This window comes from Lepisma saccharinum, chromosome 18 (assembly GCF_977018435.1).
Source record: "Lepisma saccharinum chromosome 18, izLepSacc3.1, whole genome shotgun sequence".
In the NCBI taxonomy this organism is placed as follows: domain Eukaryota; kingdom Metazoa; phylum Arthropoda; class Insecta; order Zygentoma; family Lepismatidae; genus Lepisma; species Lepisma saccharinum.
In genome coordinates this window covers 34,932,978-34,954,195 of record NC_139246.1, presented here as the reverse complement: position 1 = coordinate 34,954,195, position 21,218 = coordinate 34,932,978, and the positions used below count along the sequence as shown (strand labels likewise).

At 37.1% G+C, this 21,218-nt stretch overlaps 1 protein-coding gene across 6 annotated transcripts in view; it reads left to right on the top strand.

Annotated features, from left to right (window-relative positions):
- Positions 1 to 20,925, top strand: part of LOC146002520 (uncharacterized) — a 112,672-nt gene extending 91,747 nt beyond the window's left edge. For 5 of the 6 annotated variants that reach the window (XM_083140420.1, XM_083140424.1, XM_083140419.1 and 2 more), the window contains exons 12-17: positions 346 to 530; positions 1,734 to 1,975; positions 3,135 to 3,303; positions 6,330 to 6,430; positions 14,834 to 15,038; positions 19,363 to 20,925. In XM_083140420.1, coding sequence (XP_082996546.1) covers positions 346 to 530; positions 1,734 to 1,975; positions 3,135 to 3,303; positions 6,330 to 6,430; positions 14,834 to 15,038; positions 19,363 to 19,445 — 985 coding nt within the window. In that variant the 3' untranslated portion in view covers positions 19,446 to 20,925. The remainder of the gene's footprint in view (positions 1 to 345; positions 531 to 1,733; positions 1,976 to 3,134; positions 3,304 to 6,329; positions 6,431 to 14,833; positions 15,039 to 19,362) is intronic. The other variant, XM_083140422.1, reaches the window with a different exon arrangement.
- The last annotated feature ends 293 nt before the right edge of the window (positions 20,926 to 21,218 follow it).

Genomic DNA, 21,218 nt, shown 5'->3' with positions numbered 1-21,218 from the left:
GTATTACCTACGTGAAAATCGCTGCCTTCATTCACCGAGGGTACGGTGTGAATGAAAGCAATGAGCTTTCGAAATTAAATGGAAATACGAACTTTCATGTACGTTATGCTTAAACTGCATTTATTGCATCCATCATGAAGTACATTTCGGGTTTCGGTTTCCGTCAAAAATGAAATAGTTATACAGTACTTCTGTGAATTATAATTATTGATGGTGGCACAAGGCATAAGCTATGTTTTATGTTCAAAAGCTCAATTTAACTGTGGAGAAAAATTATTGTCCACAATCATTTATCATGTTAATCTTCTGCAGTTCTTGTTTGATTGTTGACTGTTCTCGTTGCAGACCTGAAGGTGTGAAGTACAAGAAAGCGAAAGAGTGGAAGAAACCTGTTGTGAATGTGCAGTGGTTGAATGAAATTCTCTTTGGTCAGTACAACTCGATACAGTTGCTGAACAGCCCGAAATACCAGCAGTTCAATGTCGGAGATCCGTTCAGAGTAGACTATAATCTCATGCAGCACTTAATGGGTAAGTTATTAAAGTCCAGTGTGTAGTAAGTAGCTTTACATTGAAGGGTGGGTATTCATTCGAGGAAAAAACAGGTTGTATGTATTTGTGACATGCTCCGTGTATATGGTACTGGGTGAGCAACTTTAAACTACGGCTGAGCCGATACCGATACTGATGTATTGGTATTGGTTGATATTTTTTCACCGATACTAGCCGATACCATTGTTTTTGAGTTGTTAGAAGTGTGCCCTTTTGTTCTTTTTCAAAGGTTCGTTCACCTTTTCCAACATACCTTTGGATTTGAAAAAAATGAAAAATAGTTGTGCATTTGTTAAATGAACCTGTAGTCAAGTTTCCATGATCATCAAGTATGTGACACAAAGATCCATACGCAGATCAAATATAACGTGAAATTATCCCCATAGGAGTTCGCTGCTTCTGTTTAGTTCCTTTCGAAGTCTACCAGGCTTTGTTCATACAGATGCGATCTCGTGTAACAATAACCCCAATGAGGTCCCACTCCAGGACTCCTCGCTCTTACTTAGCTTCTCGTAATATTTCTCTCATATTTGAAACATCTGATCGATTGTCACTGATCTATAAAAAAATCTGTAAAGTTGAGATGCATCGTTGCAAGAGGGTTAATTTATTCATCGCCCCCTGTCAGAAATACATATCTACAAAATAATAATAATTACACAATAATTGTTATTTTATTGGAATTATACAAGTATCGGTATCGGTGTGAGTATTGGCATCGGTATCAGTTCAAAGTGGTATCGGGTCACCCCTACTTTAAACCAACCCTGTTACTCAACTATCTGATGCTAGTCTTTGCCAACTGTTACCTCTTGTGACTGTAGCTTCACTACGCGTCTGTTCTTGGTAGTTGTACACTGTTTGGGCTTTGATATAGTGCATTGTGTGGTTTCGATTGTAATTGCGTTACACCCTACTCAGCTCACCTTTTTCCAATAATTATTTCACATTATTTCCAGTAAATTATTTCACATTAATTATTAGTGTTCAATGTCTCTTAGTTGATCCATAAATTATTCATATACTTAATAAGATGTATAATAATTTTTCATAAAAATAATTGTTTTTGTTTTGGATTTTGGGAAATTTGCCCTGAAAATCTGGTTTGTCTGGGTCATGGAGTAGCCACCTTGGATGCTGCTTTTTCTAGCTGTTGAGAATTGTGTTTCTCCACATTTACAGCTGCGTGGAAAGTTCCGATCAACATAACCCAAGAATCGTATGAGAAGTTCAAAGCGAGTCCTCCAAAACGTTTGAAGCGGAAACTCGAGAGGAATAGCACAGATGCTGACCAGGAGAACAAAGTGTCCCGACTGTCAACAGAAGATTTGGAAAATGTGGAAGTGACGAATCCTGAGCCTCCCCCAGAAGATATGAAACCAATGGTGATGTTTTCATCTGTCAGCAGCTCAGATCTTGCTAGGGTAATGCTTGTGTTAGAGTTACTATTTGCATGTTGCAATTGTCTATGCTAACACTGTGTTCATTTTGTAAACTTCTGTGACAGAACTTGTATATTTTATCAGTATTTTGATGCAACAGTGTGGATTTTTTTTTGAGTTACATCGGTAATACTAAACAGTATGTACAACAGTTATCATAGAGACAATAGTAGAGCCTCTTGTAGTCTTGTAACAAACAAAAATCTTGAAAAGCACTTCTATTGGTACATTTAATTTTTATTTTCTTGTTCGCTGTGTCTTCTTCCTCTTTTCATTTATCCTACCCTTGCACAGATCAGGGTTTGGAAATCCTGGAAAACTTATGAAAAATTAACTCTTCTTCTGGACAAATCACACTTTGTAGTATAACTCATAGCTCTTACAATAGAGAATGCTTAAAAGACAGTAGCAGCAATGAATAAATCACTACAGTAGGTGTTATCCAGCCTGTATCATACATCAAGATATTTGGTTCATTTTCCCCTGTCCTTGTTTGTTTTAAACAGGTATTTCCGCACTTAAGAAAACCAAATGAGATTATTACCGTTCATTATACGTCTGAAATTCTACACATCTAATGTCCAGGTTTTAGGAGCCATGGTGGTCTAGTTAGTAGGAAACCTGACTGCCACGTGGTCGACCTGGGTTCGATTCCAGGGGTGGGTGATTTCTGAATTTTTTCAGCCTTGTGCCTGCATATAGCAGCTCTGGGGTTCACCCAGCTTCAAATAAATTTGTACCAGGGGTTAATCCTGGAGGTAAAGCAGCTGGAGCATGGTACCGATCACATCACCTCCTAAATACCAGAGATCGATAATGTGTTGGACTCTACTCCCACATCCCCTAAATGTGCCTTTATGGCACTATGTACGGGAAACTTTACCTACCTTTTTACCTAATGTCCAGGTTTTGCTATGTTTTTACACTTTTCAAATGTAAGCTGTGACAAAATTGCAATTTTTCTTTGTCATTTTTGTATGCATGAGAAATATGATTAATATAAGCACTTTTTTATTTTGCAACATTTAGAATTTTTCGAGAACTGTCACATTTGCAAAAATTCATTCCCACCCCTTGCTCCCATTGATATTGTGTATGCAGTTTGCTCATGCTAACGAGATTTTATATGATGTATTTTCAGAAAGTGAAGCAGTTGGGAGGAGGTATCGCAACATCTTATAAGGAAGCTACTCACCTTGTGATGTCAAAGCTGCAGCGAACATTTAAGTTTCTCTGCTGTTTGTCAACTTGTAAATATATTATCTCTGAGAAATGGGTGCTGGATAGCCACAGGCAGAATAGATTTTTAGGTGAGCAAAGTAGTTTTTAGAAAAAATTAAAAAAAATAATATACATGCAAAATGTGCTTATGTATCCGCATACCTGTTAATTTAATTTAATAAACAGGTATGTGGATATGCAAGCATGTTTTGTATGTATGTTAATGTCTTGCAGCATATAAAGTCCCGTAAGATGAATGAAACACAAGGCAAGAGACATCTACAGGGTGTCGGACAAGTCCTGCATCATAGGCTAAATCGTAGAACTTGTACAATATAACCACCTTCAAGTTCTAACCATGTTTGGAGGCGGAACTTCATGTTATTTCCAATGCGGTGTAGCATATCAGTGGTGATTTCAAGACACTTTTTCTCGATCTGCGTTTGTAGATGTTGCAGGTCACGAATCTTTACTTCATATGTGTTTCTTAAGATAACCCCACAAACCAAAGTCAAGTGGATTTTGGTCAGGTGACCTGGTAGAACACACTCTGGGTCTTCTGCGAAAAAGTTCTTCTTTTAAACCAAAAAAAAAAAATAAAGATTTTGTGATTTCATCTATGATGCGGGACTTTTTGAACACCCTGTAGTATCAACTGGAATTAGTCATGCAGTTATTGAAGAGAAGACTACATATCTTACAGCTATATTGTGAATATCTGCTTCAAGTTCCATATAGGATGGTAGTATACGATCCCCATCATCCAGAACCATTTTCAGTCTTGAGCCAGGTTGTCACAGAAGTCAAGCCTCCATATCTAATCTTCCACCACTCCTCTCTTTCCACTATGTTCAAATTGAGTCCTGGGGAACCTTGCATTTTTCGCCACAGTTTCAACATAAAGAGCCTGATGTACAAGGGCTAAATTTTTTAGTAGTGGCAACTATTTGTTTTCTAGACACACAGCATACATAAATGGTTCTAAGTTTTACAGGCCTTCTATGTAGTCCCCAGCGTTGCGTACAATGTGTTGCCAGCGATGTGGAAGCTGTCGGATGTCGTTGACACTGCCTAATCTGTTAATAGTGTGAAGAGATCAATCTACTGCCAGAAGAATTCCTCTAACTGTTTGGGAGCGAATCCCACAAAGTGGTTCCTTCATCTAAGGGAATAGGTCGAAGTCGTGGTGGTAGAGCACTTCCCATCCCCAGCGATTGAACAAATCAGCCACAGCTCCTGCTGTATTTGCCCGATCATTGTCATGCAGAACGATGGGTGGGTTATGCATAAAGTGTTGCCATTTTCTTCTCAGAGCTGCTCGCAGGTTGTTTTGCATGGTTTGTGCAACCTCTAGCATGTTCAATTTCTAACCAGCGTCACTGCTCCTGCTTCGTAAACATTGTGACTGCACTCCGCGATGGCTCACTCACAACTGCTCTGTTCTTGTCATCACTGCGCATGGGCAGGGAGTGGGAAGAGTGAGTTCATTTGCTCTGAGGGAGGGTACGCATGTAACTAACCTTTGGTATAAACGACATTGCCTGGCTCTGTTGCACGGCGTCAGTATAGCATAGTTGCTACTACTAAGAAATCAGCCCTTGTATATTGTCACAGTTACTAGGAAGCAGAGAGGGCTGGCTTTAAGATCTGTGGGTTATTTGTAGAGCAACATATTTAAGGTGAATAAGAGATCAAGATTTCAGGATCAAAAGCTGTATATAAGATGACATTTTGGTGTTAAAATGGTGAATATAACCCTAAATTTGATTTAGAAACTACACTTATTACACAAAATAAACATTTTCCTTCTAATAGCACATTGATGTAGTTATCGGAGTATTAAGTTTCTTCTTGTGTAAAGGAGTCCATTTTTGCTTCTCAAATATTTGCAGCTGAATTAATCAATTTTTCATGATTTGCATTACTCACAGGTGGTTGTCTTTCAATCTCACCTGTAAAGTTTTTGTGCAAATGTCCCATAGAAGAGCGACACTAACATAAATACTAGTACAATACATTGTTTGGTATTCATTTGTTGTAGTCGAAGCAGACCTTGTTGGAGTTCTGAAAAGTATTCAAAGTGTTTTGATTTTCTTATTTATTGTTTTGAGCAAGTATAATCAGTTATGTCATTATTTTGAACAAAATCATTACAAGTAATGATTTATTCACATGAAATTCATTAGTGCAATTTTTGCTATCAACAAATTATTCCCCATTTACTATTTACATATACTTTTTTATAAATTTTCATTGCAAACTGTTGATATCAATAAGTCTGTAGCAAATTTCTACGTGATTTTTATCTGGGTCTTGGAATTTTGTGGGCACATTATTTCTTTCCAAATCCTTACACTTTCTTGTTGGATCTGTTATATTTTTTTGTAAACGATCTTCATGAATGCATCACAGAAATTCTAACAGCAAACCTCAAACTTCTTTTCTCCATTCAAAAGGACTGAGGGAAACTGAATACTCTCTGTCAGTATTTGGTCAGCTATAATCCCGGGTGTTTTATAAATACTTGAGGGGTTACAAAAGTTTATTGCAAGTAAAGTATTGAACTTACATTAATGAAACCAATCCAGAACGAACAAGGAACTTGAGCTGTTATGTGTACACCTCAAATGTTCAGTGTGTGCACCACGGGTGACACGGCACACACCGACACGAGAGTCTACTTCTTGCCACACTCCATCAACATGGGCCTGTTAATAGTGTCTATCGCTGCAATGATATGCTCCCTTAGGGCTACGTTATCATGCGGCATCGGTGAGACGAATACCCTGTCTTTCATGAAACCCCACAAAAAGAAGTCACACGGTGTAAAGTCCGGTGATTTTGGAGACCAAAACATTGCACAAAACATTGAGTGATTTGAGTGTCGCCTAGCGGCAGGGATATGAACTCTCAGCTTAACAAAACATACACACACAAACTGTTTGCGTTCCTCGATTGTTCATGACTGGTTTCATTAACGTAAGTTCAATAGTTTACTTGCAATAAACATTTGTAACCCCTCAATTATTTATGAAACACCCGGCATTTGTTTTTCTGTAACCTCACTAATATTCCACCTGTAGTTATTGCAAATCTAATTTCATTGTTGTTACAGACGAGACACCCTACATGTTCTGTGATCCTGCCTTTGAAAAGGCATTTGACTGCAGCATAGCAAAAACCTTGGCAACACCCAACAGGCGTGAGTTTTTTAAGGTAAGTAACATTGTTAAATTCTATTTTCTAGGAGTGGACATCAAAATTTACTCGTGGTGGCTACTCAATGGGAATTCCTTGAATTCCGGGAATTATGCACGATTTATTGTCTGGGAATTATGCGTGAGTTTTACTTGAATTTTTCCCCGTAGACGTGAAACACTGCAACTTTTATTCGCATTGGATTTATATAATATATATTTATAAATGCCCCGAGTCAATTTTTTCACAATTTAGCTTTTATTTTTTATTGAGGAAGGAAGAGAAAATGATGTGGAAAACAAAAAGATAATTATCTTATTTATTTATTTATTTATTTACTCACAGTTTCAGATACAGTCTTATTTGGCCATTTTACACTGAAACAACATAAAGTAGAAATAAAAAATAACAAAAGATAAAAACAATAACAAGATGGGATAGATTTACATGTTCTTCGTCAGTAATATACAAAAATTATGTTCTGGAAGGAAAATATCTACATTCAGGGGAAGTTTGTTGTAGATTTCTGGGAGCCTGTAAAACAAGGAGCGTTGTAGAAGGGATAGCCTAGTGGTTGGGTTGTGGAAGAGTTGCAGGTTGCACGTTTTTGGGCTTTTGGGGTACCCTAAGTGTGAATTCACTGATTAGAAGATCTGTTCTGATTTTGCCATTTATTATCTTGTATAGAAATTTCATGTCAGCTAGATCACGACGAAAGGATGGAGTGTGAATATTCAGAGCAGCCATGGTGTCTGATTTGGATACATGTCGAAAGGAAGGTATTCTATGGCGAACAATTGCAAGAAAGAAACTGACAACAGAATCTATTTTGGTGAGATTGGTTTTTGAGGCCATTGACCAAATTGGGGAACAGTGTATTCAAGGATGGGCGAGATGAAAGATTTAAAGAATAAAGCAAGAGATGATGGGTTTTGAATTTCGCTAAATCTGTATAGAAGACTGAGAAGGCGCATGGCTTTTTTAGTGGTAGCAATAATATGATAATTAAAAGTGAGTTTTTCATCCATGATAATACCTAGGTCCTTTTGGGTGGAAACGTTTTGGATTGGATTGTTTTCAATAGTATAAGTAGACACCACTTTGTTCTTTTTTAGGGAATAAGTAAGGAAAGAGCATTTCTGAGGGTTTAGTTCTAAATTCCACTGACGACACCACTTAACAAGTTCTGTGAGAGCATTTTGAAGAATCATCACGTCATGATGCGATGAGATCTCCTTAAAGAGTTTACAGTCATCCGCAAACAAAAGTATATTTATAGGGAGGGAGGACAGTTTTTCAGGGAGGTCATCCATGTACAGAAGGAATAGGAGCGGCCCTAAGACACTCCCCTGGGGAACTCCAGACAAAACGGGAAGAAAGTTAGAAGAGGTACCTGAAAGAACAACACGTTGTTCACGCTCATGGAGGTAGTCCTGGAGTAAAGAAAGAAATTTGCCATGGATGTTAAATCTGGATGATAATTTATGAAGAAGAAATTTATGATTAATTTTGTCAAAGGCTTTCGAAATGTCCAAATATATAGTGTCAAGTTGGGAGTTATTATCAATAGCTCTGGCAGCATGCGAAAGTAAGATGGAAAGATTTGTTAGGCAAGAGCTGCCTGGAAGAAAACCAAGTTGTGCTGTGTTGATATATGGTGACGCAAACTGAAGTAACCCGTTTTTGATGATTTTTTCACAAATAATTGATAGTGGCGATAGAAGTGAGATTGGTCTATAGGATTTTACACATTTTTTATCTCCAGTTTTGTGAATGGGCACAATGTTGGCCCGTTTGAAGTTTTTCGGAAACACACCCTCAGAGAAACATTTGTTGAGGAAGGCAGACAGAGGAAGAGCCAAGGAGTCTGCAGTTTTACGAAGGAATATTGTGGGGATTTCATCTGGACCTAGGGACCGGTGGAGGGGCAATGAAGCGAGAAGGTATTTTACTTCCTCGGGGGATGTTTTGATTGAAGATAGTGTGTATCCGTTTACTTTGTTAGTGTCCTTTGCAGAACAATCTGTCTGGCAGATGGCAGATTATTGCAAGATAAGATATATTGAAGTTGATTAGGTAAATTTGAGTTTGAAATTTTTATGCAGTTAACAATCTTTTGTAGATTAGTACGTATATTCCGTAACATTTGTGACTTTTGTTTGTAGATGGATTTCGAGTCTGAGTATGTGAAATGGCAAATGTAAACTCCGCAGCTTAAAGTAAAGATTTTTAAATATATACTACCGTTTAATTTGAATTTTTTGATACTTTGGAATCACACAGATCCTTTATATTGTGAATATATTTGTATATGTGTGTGGTGGTGAGATGCGGGGATACTTACTTAGGACATCAACAAAGCATCTCCACCTGGTCCTACTGACGGCAATTCTCTTCACTGCATTCCAGCTCTTTCCTTCCTCCAAGGCCTCAGCGTGAACAGATCTTTGCCACGTCTGTCTAGGCCTCCCTCTTTTCGTTCTTCCCTGCGGGTTCCAGTCTAGTGCCTCTCTCTCGACAGCCTCATTTTCCTTCTTCAACGTATGCCCTATCCAATTCCATTTTCGCCGTATTATTTGTATGGACACCTTGGTTTCTCCAGATTTTCTCCAAAGTTCTTGGTTTTGAATCACTTCTGGCCAAAAGATATTCAATTTTTCTCACGCAGCGATTGATGAAGGTCTGTAGTTTAGAGGTAATTGTTTTTGTTACTTTCCATGTCTCAGACCCATATAACAGTACAGACTTAAGATTACTTCGAAAAATACGAAGTTTGGTCTTCATAGATATCTTCTTGCTTTCCATACTGGATAGAGCCTCACAAAGGTACCATTTGCTTTTTGGATATGTTGAGGAACATCCTGTGCAGCCCCTCCATCTTTTGCCACCACACCACGCAGGTAAGTAAAGCTATCCACATTTTCAATAATCTCTTCGCCAATATTAGACGGGTCTGTTTTTGTGGAGTTAATGCTCAGTGCCTTGGTCTTCTTGGAGTTAATCACAAGTTTTACTTTTTTTGCACTTTCTATCAGATCTGCTACTTTTGGTTGCATATCACCATGTGCTTCAGACATAAAGCACAAATAGTCTGCAAAATCAAGGTCTTCTAGTCTGTTTGAATAACAGACTCATTGGATACCACGTCTTTTCCCTCCTATTACATTTCGCATCACTGCATCGATCACAATCAGGAACAATGTAGGTGATAATATACAACCTTGCCTCACTCCAGACTGCACATCTATTGCTCAGATACACGGCCTTCATGTATAATCACGATAAGTTTCTCGGATAAGATCAAGAATTTTTGTGGGCACTCCATATTGTTTCACTTCCTTCCACATTGCATTTCTGTTGACAGAGTCAAATGCTTTCTCGAAGTCAACGAAAACTGTATAGAGATGAGATGACCATTCTATACATTGCTCCAAAATTATCTGCAAAGGTGTTAATTTCATCAATACAAGAGCAATTTGGTCGAAACCCTGCCTGTTCTCTTCTGAGTCTCAAGTTAACATGTTCCTTAATTCTGTTTAGGATAACTCTAGTGAAGATCTTACTCGGAATGGAGAGAAGTGCTACGCCTCTCCAGTTGTCACACTTTGATGTATCCCCCCTTTTTCGGTAGCTTCACCAACAGGCCACTCCTCCAGTCCTTAGGCATCACTCCCTCTATCCATATCTTCTCAAATAAGGGCTGTAACATATTTGGCATGGTGTTTGTCACTTTTCATCACTTCCGGTGGTATGTTGTCGACACCAGCTGCTCTACAATTTCGTACCTCTTTCAGAGCCTGTTTAATCTCTCCTACTGTTGGAACATCCGTCCTAATTCTTACACTGGCGCCAACATCACCATCATTATCATCTTCCTCTTCCCCCTGGTCTATCTGAGCATCCACAGAGCGATTAAGGGTTACAGAGAAGTGCTCCTTCCAACGTTTCAGTTGGTCCTCAGTATTCGTAAGGAGGGTACCATCTTTACTTCTCACTGGTCGATTTCTCTGCGTCTGCTTCCTAGACAGAACTTTTGTGATGTTGTATAGTTCTTTAAGATTCCTCTTTTTTGCTGCTTCCTCCGCCTGCTGAGACAGATTGTCTACCCAATTTCTTTCATCCCTACGAACACTACTCTTTACTTCTCGATCCTTCTCTGTATACTTTGTTTGCAATTCTGCCTTCCTTGTCCTTGTCCTGCTTGAGTTCATTGCCTCCTTAATTATTTTTCGCTCACTATTTTTTGCCCAGGTCTGCAGAGACATCCAATCTTTTTTCCCCCTATCCTTAAAGCCCAGAACCTTTTCACTTACTTCTGCGAAAGCAGATGCAGATGGGATTTTTGTCCGTTTTCTTTCAATGGTTTCATTCTCCTCACTTTCATCAGTCAATACTTGGAACCGATTTCTCAGTTCAATTCTGAAGGTTTCCTGGAGATTCTTATCCTTCAACTTACTAACATCATACCGCTTCCTTGTCTGTTCCATCCTCTTCTTCTGAGCTTGAATTTTCATTTTGAAGTTAGCCACTACCAAATGATGATCACTCCTAATGTCTGCACCTTTCTTCTTTCTTACATCCTGTAGCGAACGTCGCCACCTCCGTCCAATTGCCACGTGGTCTATCTGGTTTTCTGTTCTATGGTCTGGTGATACCCACGTTACCTTATGGCATTTCTTGTGAGGAAATATAGTACCACCAATAACTAATTCATGGCTAGCACAGAAGTCCACAAAAAGTTGTCCATTCTCATTTCGCTCTCCTAAGCCATGTTTACCCATGACATGCTCAAGGCCTTCGTTGTCCTGCCCAACCTTTGTGTTTAAATCTCCTCCAATTATTATGATATCCTTCCTTTTTTGCTTCTTTATTGTTTCATTGAGCTGCCTATAAAACTCTTGTTTATCTTCAGGCTCTGCTACTTCTGTGGGTGTGTAATACTGTATCATAACGATGTTTCTGATATTGGTTTTGAAATGTGCCACAATTATCCTCGCAGACAATGGATACCATTGAATAAGGCTCCTTTTTGCTTCCTTGTCCATCAATATACCCACACCATCACGGCTCACACCTTCACCCTCAGGTCTTCCAGAATATATGAATGTAACTCCTTCATGGGTATTTACCTCTCAAAACTCTGACCATCTCACTTCACTTATACCTAGGATGCTCAGACAATAGCTCTTCATGCAGGCCACTGCCTGCCGTAGTTTTCCACTCTCCCGCAGGGTTCTTGCATTCCATATTCCAATTCTCGTCCTTTTCAGGCCAAATGTCGTCATCTTACAATCAGTTCGGCTTCTTCTTGTTGATGTTTCTTTAATAGTGTGATTTAAAGTGTGCGGGTTATTGGTCCACAGCACCCGATCTTGGTGATGGGGCTGCCACCTAAGCCTCCAAGCAGGTTAATTTTCTGTCGGTGTATTTTCCCCTAGTCTTTGAGGATCCCTCCTCCACAAGACAGTGGCTTTTTCTCATATTTATACTCGATGAGAATGAGTGCCTCTTCCGCCAGCTATGCCGTTCCGAAGGTCTCCTCCGCCATAGTTGCCGTTGAGGTCTTCACTGTAACCCTGGCAAGGGGCCCTTACAAGGTACTACCAGCCGGTGCCAGCTGGACCAAGGTTTTTTAAAAAGAGTTGTTACTCCTGGTTCCTGGTTCTTCCGCCTCCTTTGCCGTTGAGATGGCCATCCATCTTCTTCCACCATTGGAGCCGTTGACCAGTAGGTTGCTTCTTAGTATGACTCTTTACCACTAGCCTGCCCAGCATGGGAGACCCTACCAGTAGCTATGCTACTGCTGGTATAGCCTAGTGGATCATCAGAGTACGCAAGCCCCACCACCAACTACAAGGTCCTGCAACTACTAGGTGGGGAGATGCGGTGATACGTAAGGTTGAAATATAGAAAACATCAGCTTGTATCCTTGAATTTTTGGAAAGTGGGCCTTGAAAACTGGGAATTATACTTGAGTGTTATCTTGGTCCTAGAGTGGCCACACTGTTACTGGAAACAACATTCTGCTAATCATTCTATGGTGAACTTGATGGTCACTTCATCTTAATTAATACATGAAACGAGGTGACTACAATGGGCTTTACATTACCAAAGAAATAGCATATTTACATGCAAACTTTATAAAATCAGAGTATATGGATTGTACTTTATATCATAAATATAACAACAAGAAGGCAGAATTTTTCACCAAGTTAAAGGCTATTTTTAGAAATATCGGATCGGTAAAATTGACAATTTTATCAATGTCTGTATTGGCTGATACAGATAGAGTACAAACATATGTCATTATTTCCAGTTTAGGAGGGCAGAAAATTGATGATGGGGCTTGGATATATGTCACCCAATGAAGAGCTGCTCTGAAGGCCTTGCCCCACAAAGTGTTATTGCATCCTGGATTTATCTTATCCTATTCGGTTTGTGATAAATAATATACTCTAATATGAAACAGATTATCACAAGAGATTACAAAGATTGATGTGTTGCCATTGCATCTAACAAAGTTCAAGAATGTGCAGCAAGATCAACTTATGAGCAAAAAGTTATGGAATTTTGAAAATTCACTGCAACCCTGATTTTATGTTCCCAGATGTTACATTTTACCACATTATAAATTCAATCTTGATGATCCAACATAACAAAATGTTATAGACTTTTCTGCATTTTAAGTTTTTTCAATGTGGTTCCCTGAAAAGTGTATAATAGAGATTCAACTGTACATCCAAAAACCTGCGAAAGTCAAGAAATATCCAGTCTTTTTGTACTTACCAGGATTTGACAATGAAAATAAGTTTCACTTTTATAGTTTCTCTAATTTCGTTTGAACAATGATGAAGAGCATGTGTATTTTAACACTTATTCGCATGTTAAAACACCACAGAATAGTCTGGAAATTTAGTATAAAATTGCTTAAAAATCCTGGAAAATTTGGGAGTTTCTTTGGCAATCATGTCATTTCCATTATGTTTTAGCAGTCTCTTAATATACAATCTTTCTTTTTTTGTCCCATTTCCATGAATCTCAGTCGTGTGATAGGTAGATCTCTGATTTTAGGTTTTTAACGTATTTTTTCCTTTCCAGGTATGTAAGAAATAATAAGTTATGTCAGCGTTTCGTTAAAAAATGCAACTGATGAAGTTTTATAGAGCCTAAGAAACCTATTTTAGGTTTATGTGCCTAAATCAAGCCTTTTTTAGGTTTTAAAGGTTTTACAGGATTTTTTATGTTGCACAGAGGCATTTGCTTTGTTTGGTCATGAAAAAATTAAAAAACGAACGTGTTTGAAACATACTCTCTGTCGATTTCCCTTCCTCCAAGTCCATGGTGATTTTTCAAAGCTCAAATGTCTGGTGCCACTGTTACCTTTACAACCCAAAGTGGTCTGTGTTGTCTTGCTTATTTTCGCGTCACTTGCACACGCGTCTTGCAAACTAACATTTCAGCATTGAAGTTTGCACCACTGACTGTTTTTGTTGAAAGATTATTTTCATCATACTCAATGATTCCCACAGACCAAATTGCAAAGTTTGACTGGATAACATGAAAAAAGATTCTTGCCTAACTATACGGCGAAGAGTGGATTTTAATAGCAAATTTCCAATGTTAAGTTCTGCCATCGCCTTAGGATTAGGCAACACACATAATGTTATGCAAGTTAGTGTGTATTTCAGGATATAGGTGTCCCATTTCCATTTCTGCTGACTGTACCTAATCTGCATTTTTCAGGATTTTTCGAGCCTAACTTACAATTTATAGGACCTATTTTAGGATTTTTATAACCTATTTTAGGATTTTTAGAGCCTATTTTAGGATTTTTAGAGCCTATTTTGGGATTTTTAGAGCCTATTTTGGGATTTTTAGAGCCTATTTTAGGATTTTTATAACCTATTATAGGATTTTTATAACCTATTTTGGAATTTTTAGAGCCTATTTTAGGATTTTTAGAGCCTATTTTAGGATTTTTATAACCTATTTTAGGATTGTTATAACCTATTTTAGGATTTTAGAGCCTATTTTGGGATTTTTAGAGCCTATTTTGGGATTTTTAGAGCCTATTTTAGGATTTTTATAACCTATTTTAGGATTTTTATAACCTATTTTGGGATTTTTAGAGCCTATTTTAGGAACCTAGAAGCACACTTTTTAGAACCTAAAAATCCGAGGTCTAGTGATAGGATATGTACAAGGTATAAATTTAATTTTTTGAGAGTTTGTAATATCAAAATGAGACTTGAGGGAGCAAGATGTTGATAAGAATAACTGTAGAGCCAGTGAAAGTTTGTGTTGCACCATTGCGCAACACCTTTTGTTTATAAGTGTACAATATTTTTTATATTGGTATGTTCCAGTTGAATTTGTGATCCAATATAACAATAACTCATGCCATTTCCATTTTGTTTGAAGGGCAAGGTGTTTTATTTGACTCCTGGGGTCCTGCCGTCTGCAACTGCCCTCCAGGAAATTATTGAATGTGCAGGAGGAACAGTGGAAAGACACCGACGTGGTATTAAGCAGATACAAGAAATGAACAAGACAGAGCAGAACTACATCATAGTCACTCAGGAAAATGACCTTCACTTGGTTCGAGATTTGATGCAGATCAAGATAGGTGAGTATGAATTGTGCAAGAACTATAGATTAAATATTTATGGCTAAGACAGTGTGAAAAGATCCACAGGGGGATTGTTTCTGAAGACACTCAAATCTCCAGCTGAATAGTAAGTTGTCGTATGCCCATCTGCAGTGACTTCACAGGAGAGCTGATTAAATTAAATCTTGACATACTATGTGGATTTTGAATACACTACAATATTTGCACAAACATTTATTAACCCTTTAATCGTGGAATTTTCTAAAAAAATCACTACTGCAAAATGAAGTTTTTTAAAGCAAAATTCAGTTTCATTACTTCTTCATTTTCTGTCACTGCTTTCATAGGTGAACAACAAGTGCAACTCAGGCTTCCCTGATGGTATAGTGGTAATGCCGTTCCATTGTAATCCAGGGGTCTTTGGTTCGATATATGGTTGAGACACATTGCACAATGGTTTCGATGCCACTTTAAACTGTAGGTCCAGTCCCAATTAGCCTATGTGCACATAAAGTGGACTTAAACATTTACTTAAAAAAAGTGCAACTCAATGTCTGTGTCATGCCTTTTTTGAGGAATATTTCGGTTTTCTGTTATGCATGAACATCACCGCACGAGAGGAAAATACTTTTCGTGTGTCAAACTTATATGCTCTTTCTTCTTTTATGCATGTGTGTGTATATATATGTGTGTGATATGCATATTTGCAATAGCAAAACATAAAAGGAAAAACATTTTATGAATAATTTGGTGACCAGGGTTGTAAGGGGTAACCTGTTCCGAAAACTCCCAAATTTCAAACTGCCTTCCACTTGGTACAAGCTAGACTGCATTTTGCAGACGACTAGCAAGGCTCCTGCATATGGACTCTCAGCCAGTATAATACTCTGTGGAGTTTGTGTTGTGTCACATCTTTGTGATTATCCCTTCATACATCTCATCTTACTATTTATCTTCATGATTAGTCAAATGCGATAGTGAAGCAAAGTAAAATAATCAATCAGTAATTTCATGACCACCTTAATTAATTTTTTGTTAACCTTTAAACACCAGCTGGGACACCCATGTACCTCGCAGGTATGGTCACTGATGCTAGCTGGAACACCAGTGCCCCAAGGAGTATTATGTCCATCAGATAATGTTCAGAGATACATATTTTGAGTGTCGTATAAGACTTGACATATGTCATTATCAGTTAGTAAAATTTAATTTAATTCTGACTATATTTGGGGGGTAGGATAGGGACAATTTCCTGTCGAAAAAGGAAATCACAGCCTTTACATTAGAAATTATTATTTTTTCTTCGAAAGTATCAGCAGCAAGTGCACAATTCTTGCCACATATCATTCAATATTCAGTGGCCATTCTGAACCCTCACGTCATGGCATTGCCTGCATGTAAGGCCTGACAATGTTCAAATTTAATTTAAAAATTCAAGTTTTTTTTACTTCCATCTTCTTCTACTTGATAAAGAATCATTAAGGTTTTGACACCACAGGCTTATATCCCAGTCTGTTCTGAAGAAATCGAGATATTATTTTTTAACTCTTGCAAACATAGTTTGAAATATATAATTTTTTTTTGAAAACCTTGAGGAAATTTTAATTTTCCTGCAGAGATTTTACATTAGAATATTTTTTTCTCCGGAAGTATCAGCAGCAAGTGGCCAATTCTTTGCCACGGAAATTGTACATATATGAGGCAATATGCAGGTACCATTTTAAACAATCATGTCCCCGCATTACCTATATGGTGGCCGACATGGTTCAAATTGTGTTAAAAACTTTTGTTAAAAGCTTGGACTCCTCAAACATAGGTTTATAGACTAGTTCGTATTTAATAAAACAAGATGTAATTTTTAACTCTAGCATTCACATTGTCCAAGATATTAAAAATAATAATTTTGAATTTCCCTTCAAAGAAAAGCACAGCTTTTACAATAGAATATATTTTTTTATCCGTATCAGCAGAAAGTGTGCAATTCTTGACACAAGAATGCAACATATATCATGTAATATGCAGGTAATGTTTTGAACATCAAATCCTGGCATTGCCTACGTGGGGGCCCAACAAAATTCAAATTTCATGAAAAATAAGATTTTTAAAATTTCTTTTTCTTATATTTGCTGAATGAAAATATTTTTTTTTCAACATAGGCTTGTAGCTTAGATTGTACTGAAGAAAATAAGCTATAATATGTAACCCTACCATTCGTAGTTGTCTAAATATAAATTTGTATTGAAAACCTTGAGAATTTTAAATTTTCCCATCGGAAAAAAAGCATGGCTATTCTGTTAGAAAATATATTTTTCTATGAAAGTATAGGCAGCAAATGTGCAATTCTTGTCATGAGAATGGAACACATATCTGGGAATAAGGCAGTATGCTTTTGAACCCTCACATTTTGGCGGTGCCTGATGGTGGTCTGGCAAAATTAAAATTTCATAAATGAATAAGATTTTTTACTTTCTTCTTCTTTTGCTTGGTAAAGGAAAATTATGTTTTTTAGACTACATGGTTAAAGTCTAATCTTTTCTGAAAAAAAAAACTAGGTATAATTTTGACACTAAAGTTCATAGTTTCCAAGATAAAGAACATTATTCAAATCTTGACGAATTCCCACTAAAAAACGGTCCCGACATTAAGGACTAAACCGTGGAAATTGTCCCCGGTGTCTAAAGGCTAAACACCACACAATGCAAATAAACAGCATGAAAAAAGCCATTTTAAAAGTCTGTCATAGCCTTTGACTTCCTCCTGCAGTCACGATTAGGGGTGGTTCAGAGACTGAGAGGGAGAGAAGCAGAAGTTCTGATGCTGCTACTTGTAGCAAATTGCTGCATGAAGATGTCATTGCAATCGTTCAGTGTTGGCAAGTACCGGCTTGTTCAGATTGTTGAAGTCAGAAGAGGATAGTTTATTTCAATTTGATTGTATTGTACCGTGACGAATAAAGAGCCTCCTGATGGCGTTGTGGTAACGTTGTCACTTTGTAAGCAAGGTTTGATACCCGGTATGGTTTGGATCCTACTGTAAACTGTAGGTCCAGTTCAGATTAGCCATTCTGTGCACAAAATGGACTTGAAAACAAACTCACACGATGAATAAATATTCCCACATAAGTTATCGTTGAAGTTATTTAGTTTATAATCATGTGCATAGGCGTAACTTGGTGGGGGTAAGAGGGGGGGCCACTTGCCCCCTTAAAATTTTCAGGTTTATTAAAATTTACAAGTTACGGGCTCTGAAGTGCAACGTAATAAAGAGTAATACTTGTAATTTCGCAAATGTCGTAGTTATTTAGCAAATAATCCTGGATGCTGTTTTTATGGGATGGATAACTTTTCGAGTCTATTCCCGTAAACTTAAGCTGCAGGTTTTATTCTAGCCCCTGAAAATTAGGCCCCAAGTCTGATTCTTCCCCCTCAAAATCAGGCCCAAGTTTAATTCTGCCCCTCAAAATTAAGCCCAGTTTTAATTCTGCCCCCACGAAATTAGGCCCAGTTTAATTCTGCCCCCTCGAAATTAGGCCCAGTTTAATTCTGCCCTGCTCGAAATTAGGCCCAGTTTAATTCTGCTCCCTTGAAATTAGGCCCAGTTTAATTCTGCCCTGCTCGAAATTAGGCCCAGTTTAATTCTGCTCCCTCGAAATTAGGCCCAGTTTAATTCTGCCCTGCTCGAAATTAGGCCCAGTTTAATTCTGCTCCCTTGAAATTATGCCGAGTTTAATTTCTGCCCTGCTCGAAATTAGGCCCAGTTTAATTCTGCTCCCTTGAAATTAGGCCCAGTTTAATTCTGCCCTGCTCGAAATTAGGCCCATTTTAATTCTGCCCCCTTGAAATTAGGCCAATTTTAATTCTGCCCCCTTGAAATTAGGTCCAGTTTAATGCTGCTCCCTTGAAAATAGGCCCAGTTTAATTCTGCTCCCTCGAAATTAGGCCCAGTTTAATTCTGCTCCCTCGAAATTAGGCCCAGTTTAATTCTGCCCCTTCAAAGTTAGGTCGCAAGTTACGCCCATTATCATGTGTACCTCCTTCCTTAACATCCTGCTCTATTTTTCCTTTGGTATGTGCTAAAGCTCGAACAGACTTTTAATTCTGTTACAATAAAGTAACTTTTATTGTGCTGTTTATCTGTTTTGTGTGGTGTTTAACAAAAATTTTGCCAACTCACGACGTAACAAGTTTTTTTTTTATTATCATACCTTAATGTGGTGACCCAGGTGAATTTTTCCTAAGGACAAATAGATATTTATTACAAAATATGGAAATATAGTTTCAGTAAATTTAGTAAAATTATTGATAAGGCTTGTTTAAAACAACTGCTTTTTATTTAATTCCAGGGGTGTACAACACTGAATTTGTGATGAGTTCTGTAATGAAACAACATGCAGACTACCAAGTGTCTCAGTATATAACAATGTGATATGATAGTGTAAAATATTAATAACATGTGTACAAATGAAACAAAGTGAACTGTGGGGGAGTGAATAAGATTCCCATGTTATTTTATATATATATTTATAAAAGAAAGAAAGTGCGCCATTTGATAATGTAGCTTTTTCTCCTGAAATGTCTTTAATGTTAAGAATTAGCATCTGATGCCTTCCAGAAGAAAATACTCCAGGTTATTAGCAATTGATTTTTATAAGATAGTTATTGCAAATTGATATTTGTGCTGTTTTTAATGACACAGTAGTCTCTTTTTTGTAAGTAGTGTCTTTAGCTGTTCAACTTACCGTATGTTTCAAACATACTGCAAAACTACAAAGATTTTTTTGTTGATAGTAGCAATGCTGTACGTGCAGTTTATCCAGATTTTAATGGACATTATAGGTTCCCCAGTTCTATGGAAATACTATATGCACCTAAAATGCCTTGTTTGTGCTCTTTTTCTGGAGGTATTATTAATGGATATTTTTGTGTTATTAGTGCCCTTTTTGATTTTTTATGACTGTATAATCCTTTATAACAGCTTGATTAGTTGTAAACATAAATTATAGAACATAATATGCAGAGTAAATATATTATTTATTCTTGTTAATTTTTGCATTTGATTCAAGTGCTACATGCACTAATCTAGCCATGTGCCAAATAGCTTAAATATTTAGAAGTTCTTACATACAATGGTTTCTGAAAGATGTTACTTTGTGAAAAATACTGCTATTGAATACCTCTTCAATCCATTTGAGTAAAATTCATTACTTCCTTTATAAATTCTGTAAAGACCAAAACATATTAAAGCATTAGAGAACAAATGCTTGATTTTATTATTACTATTATTTGTAATTTTGATAATATGTAGTTTCAAATGTTTCCAATACATATGTAATGATAATATGACCACCCTATAGCAATTATGTCATGAATAATTACAATAATGTGATCCATATAAAACACAAATAGCGTGAACATCACCACAAAATATATCTAATGGAAAATAATGCAAGATGTGATATATTTTCTTTTTTTAAATCTAAGATCCTTATCTGGTATTTTATCTCCACGATTGAGTAATCATTTTAGAATGGGTGATAAGAATATGATGAAAATACACATTTGGAAATAACAGATTGTTATAAATGAAACATGATGCAATATTATGTAACAGTTGCGGAAACCAAAGTCAGTTATCATGCAATGAGAACTTGTATTATGAAGCAATTTCTTTAGTGTGTTCCTTATTTTAGATTTTTCATAATGATTAGTGTAGGAGAGGGTGTACAGTGCTGTAAAGTATCCAAGATACATTATTGTAAGGTATTTCTAATATGAACAAATAAACCTCTGCTGACACTATTTTTCATAAAAACAATAAGAGTCACTTTACTATATGAACGTTTATAGAATTCACCTTCCTACATAGCTACTATGAGAAACATTCTGTATTTGACAAATATTTTGTAACATCTGTACAAATTAAAAGTGATTGAGAAAAGTAAAGAGTTTTTGTGTTAAAATTTACTGCATCACTGGTATTCACATTTAAATTTCAAAGTAGTCATCTTTAGTTTATTGTACTGCTTGTACTGCTAAACACATATAAAAAGTAAGATGGCTTTACCTGATATTATATATGGTTGTTCAGTAGAATGTACTGTTTGATCAGAAGCTATCTTATGAAGTGATCATAGATCACCAAACTTCTCAAGCCAGCTACTTCCTACATTTGAAAATGCAGTGGAACCTCAGTCTCTCA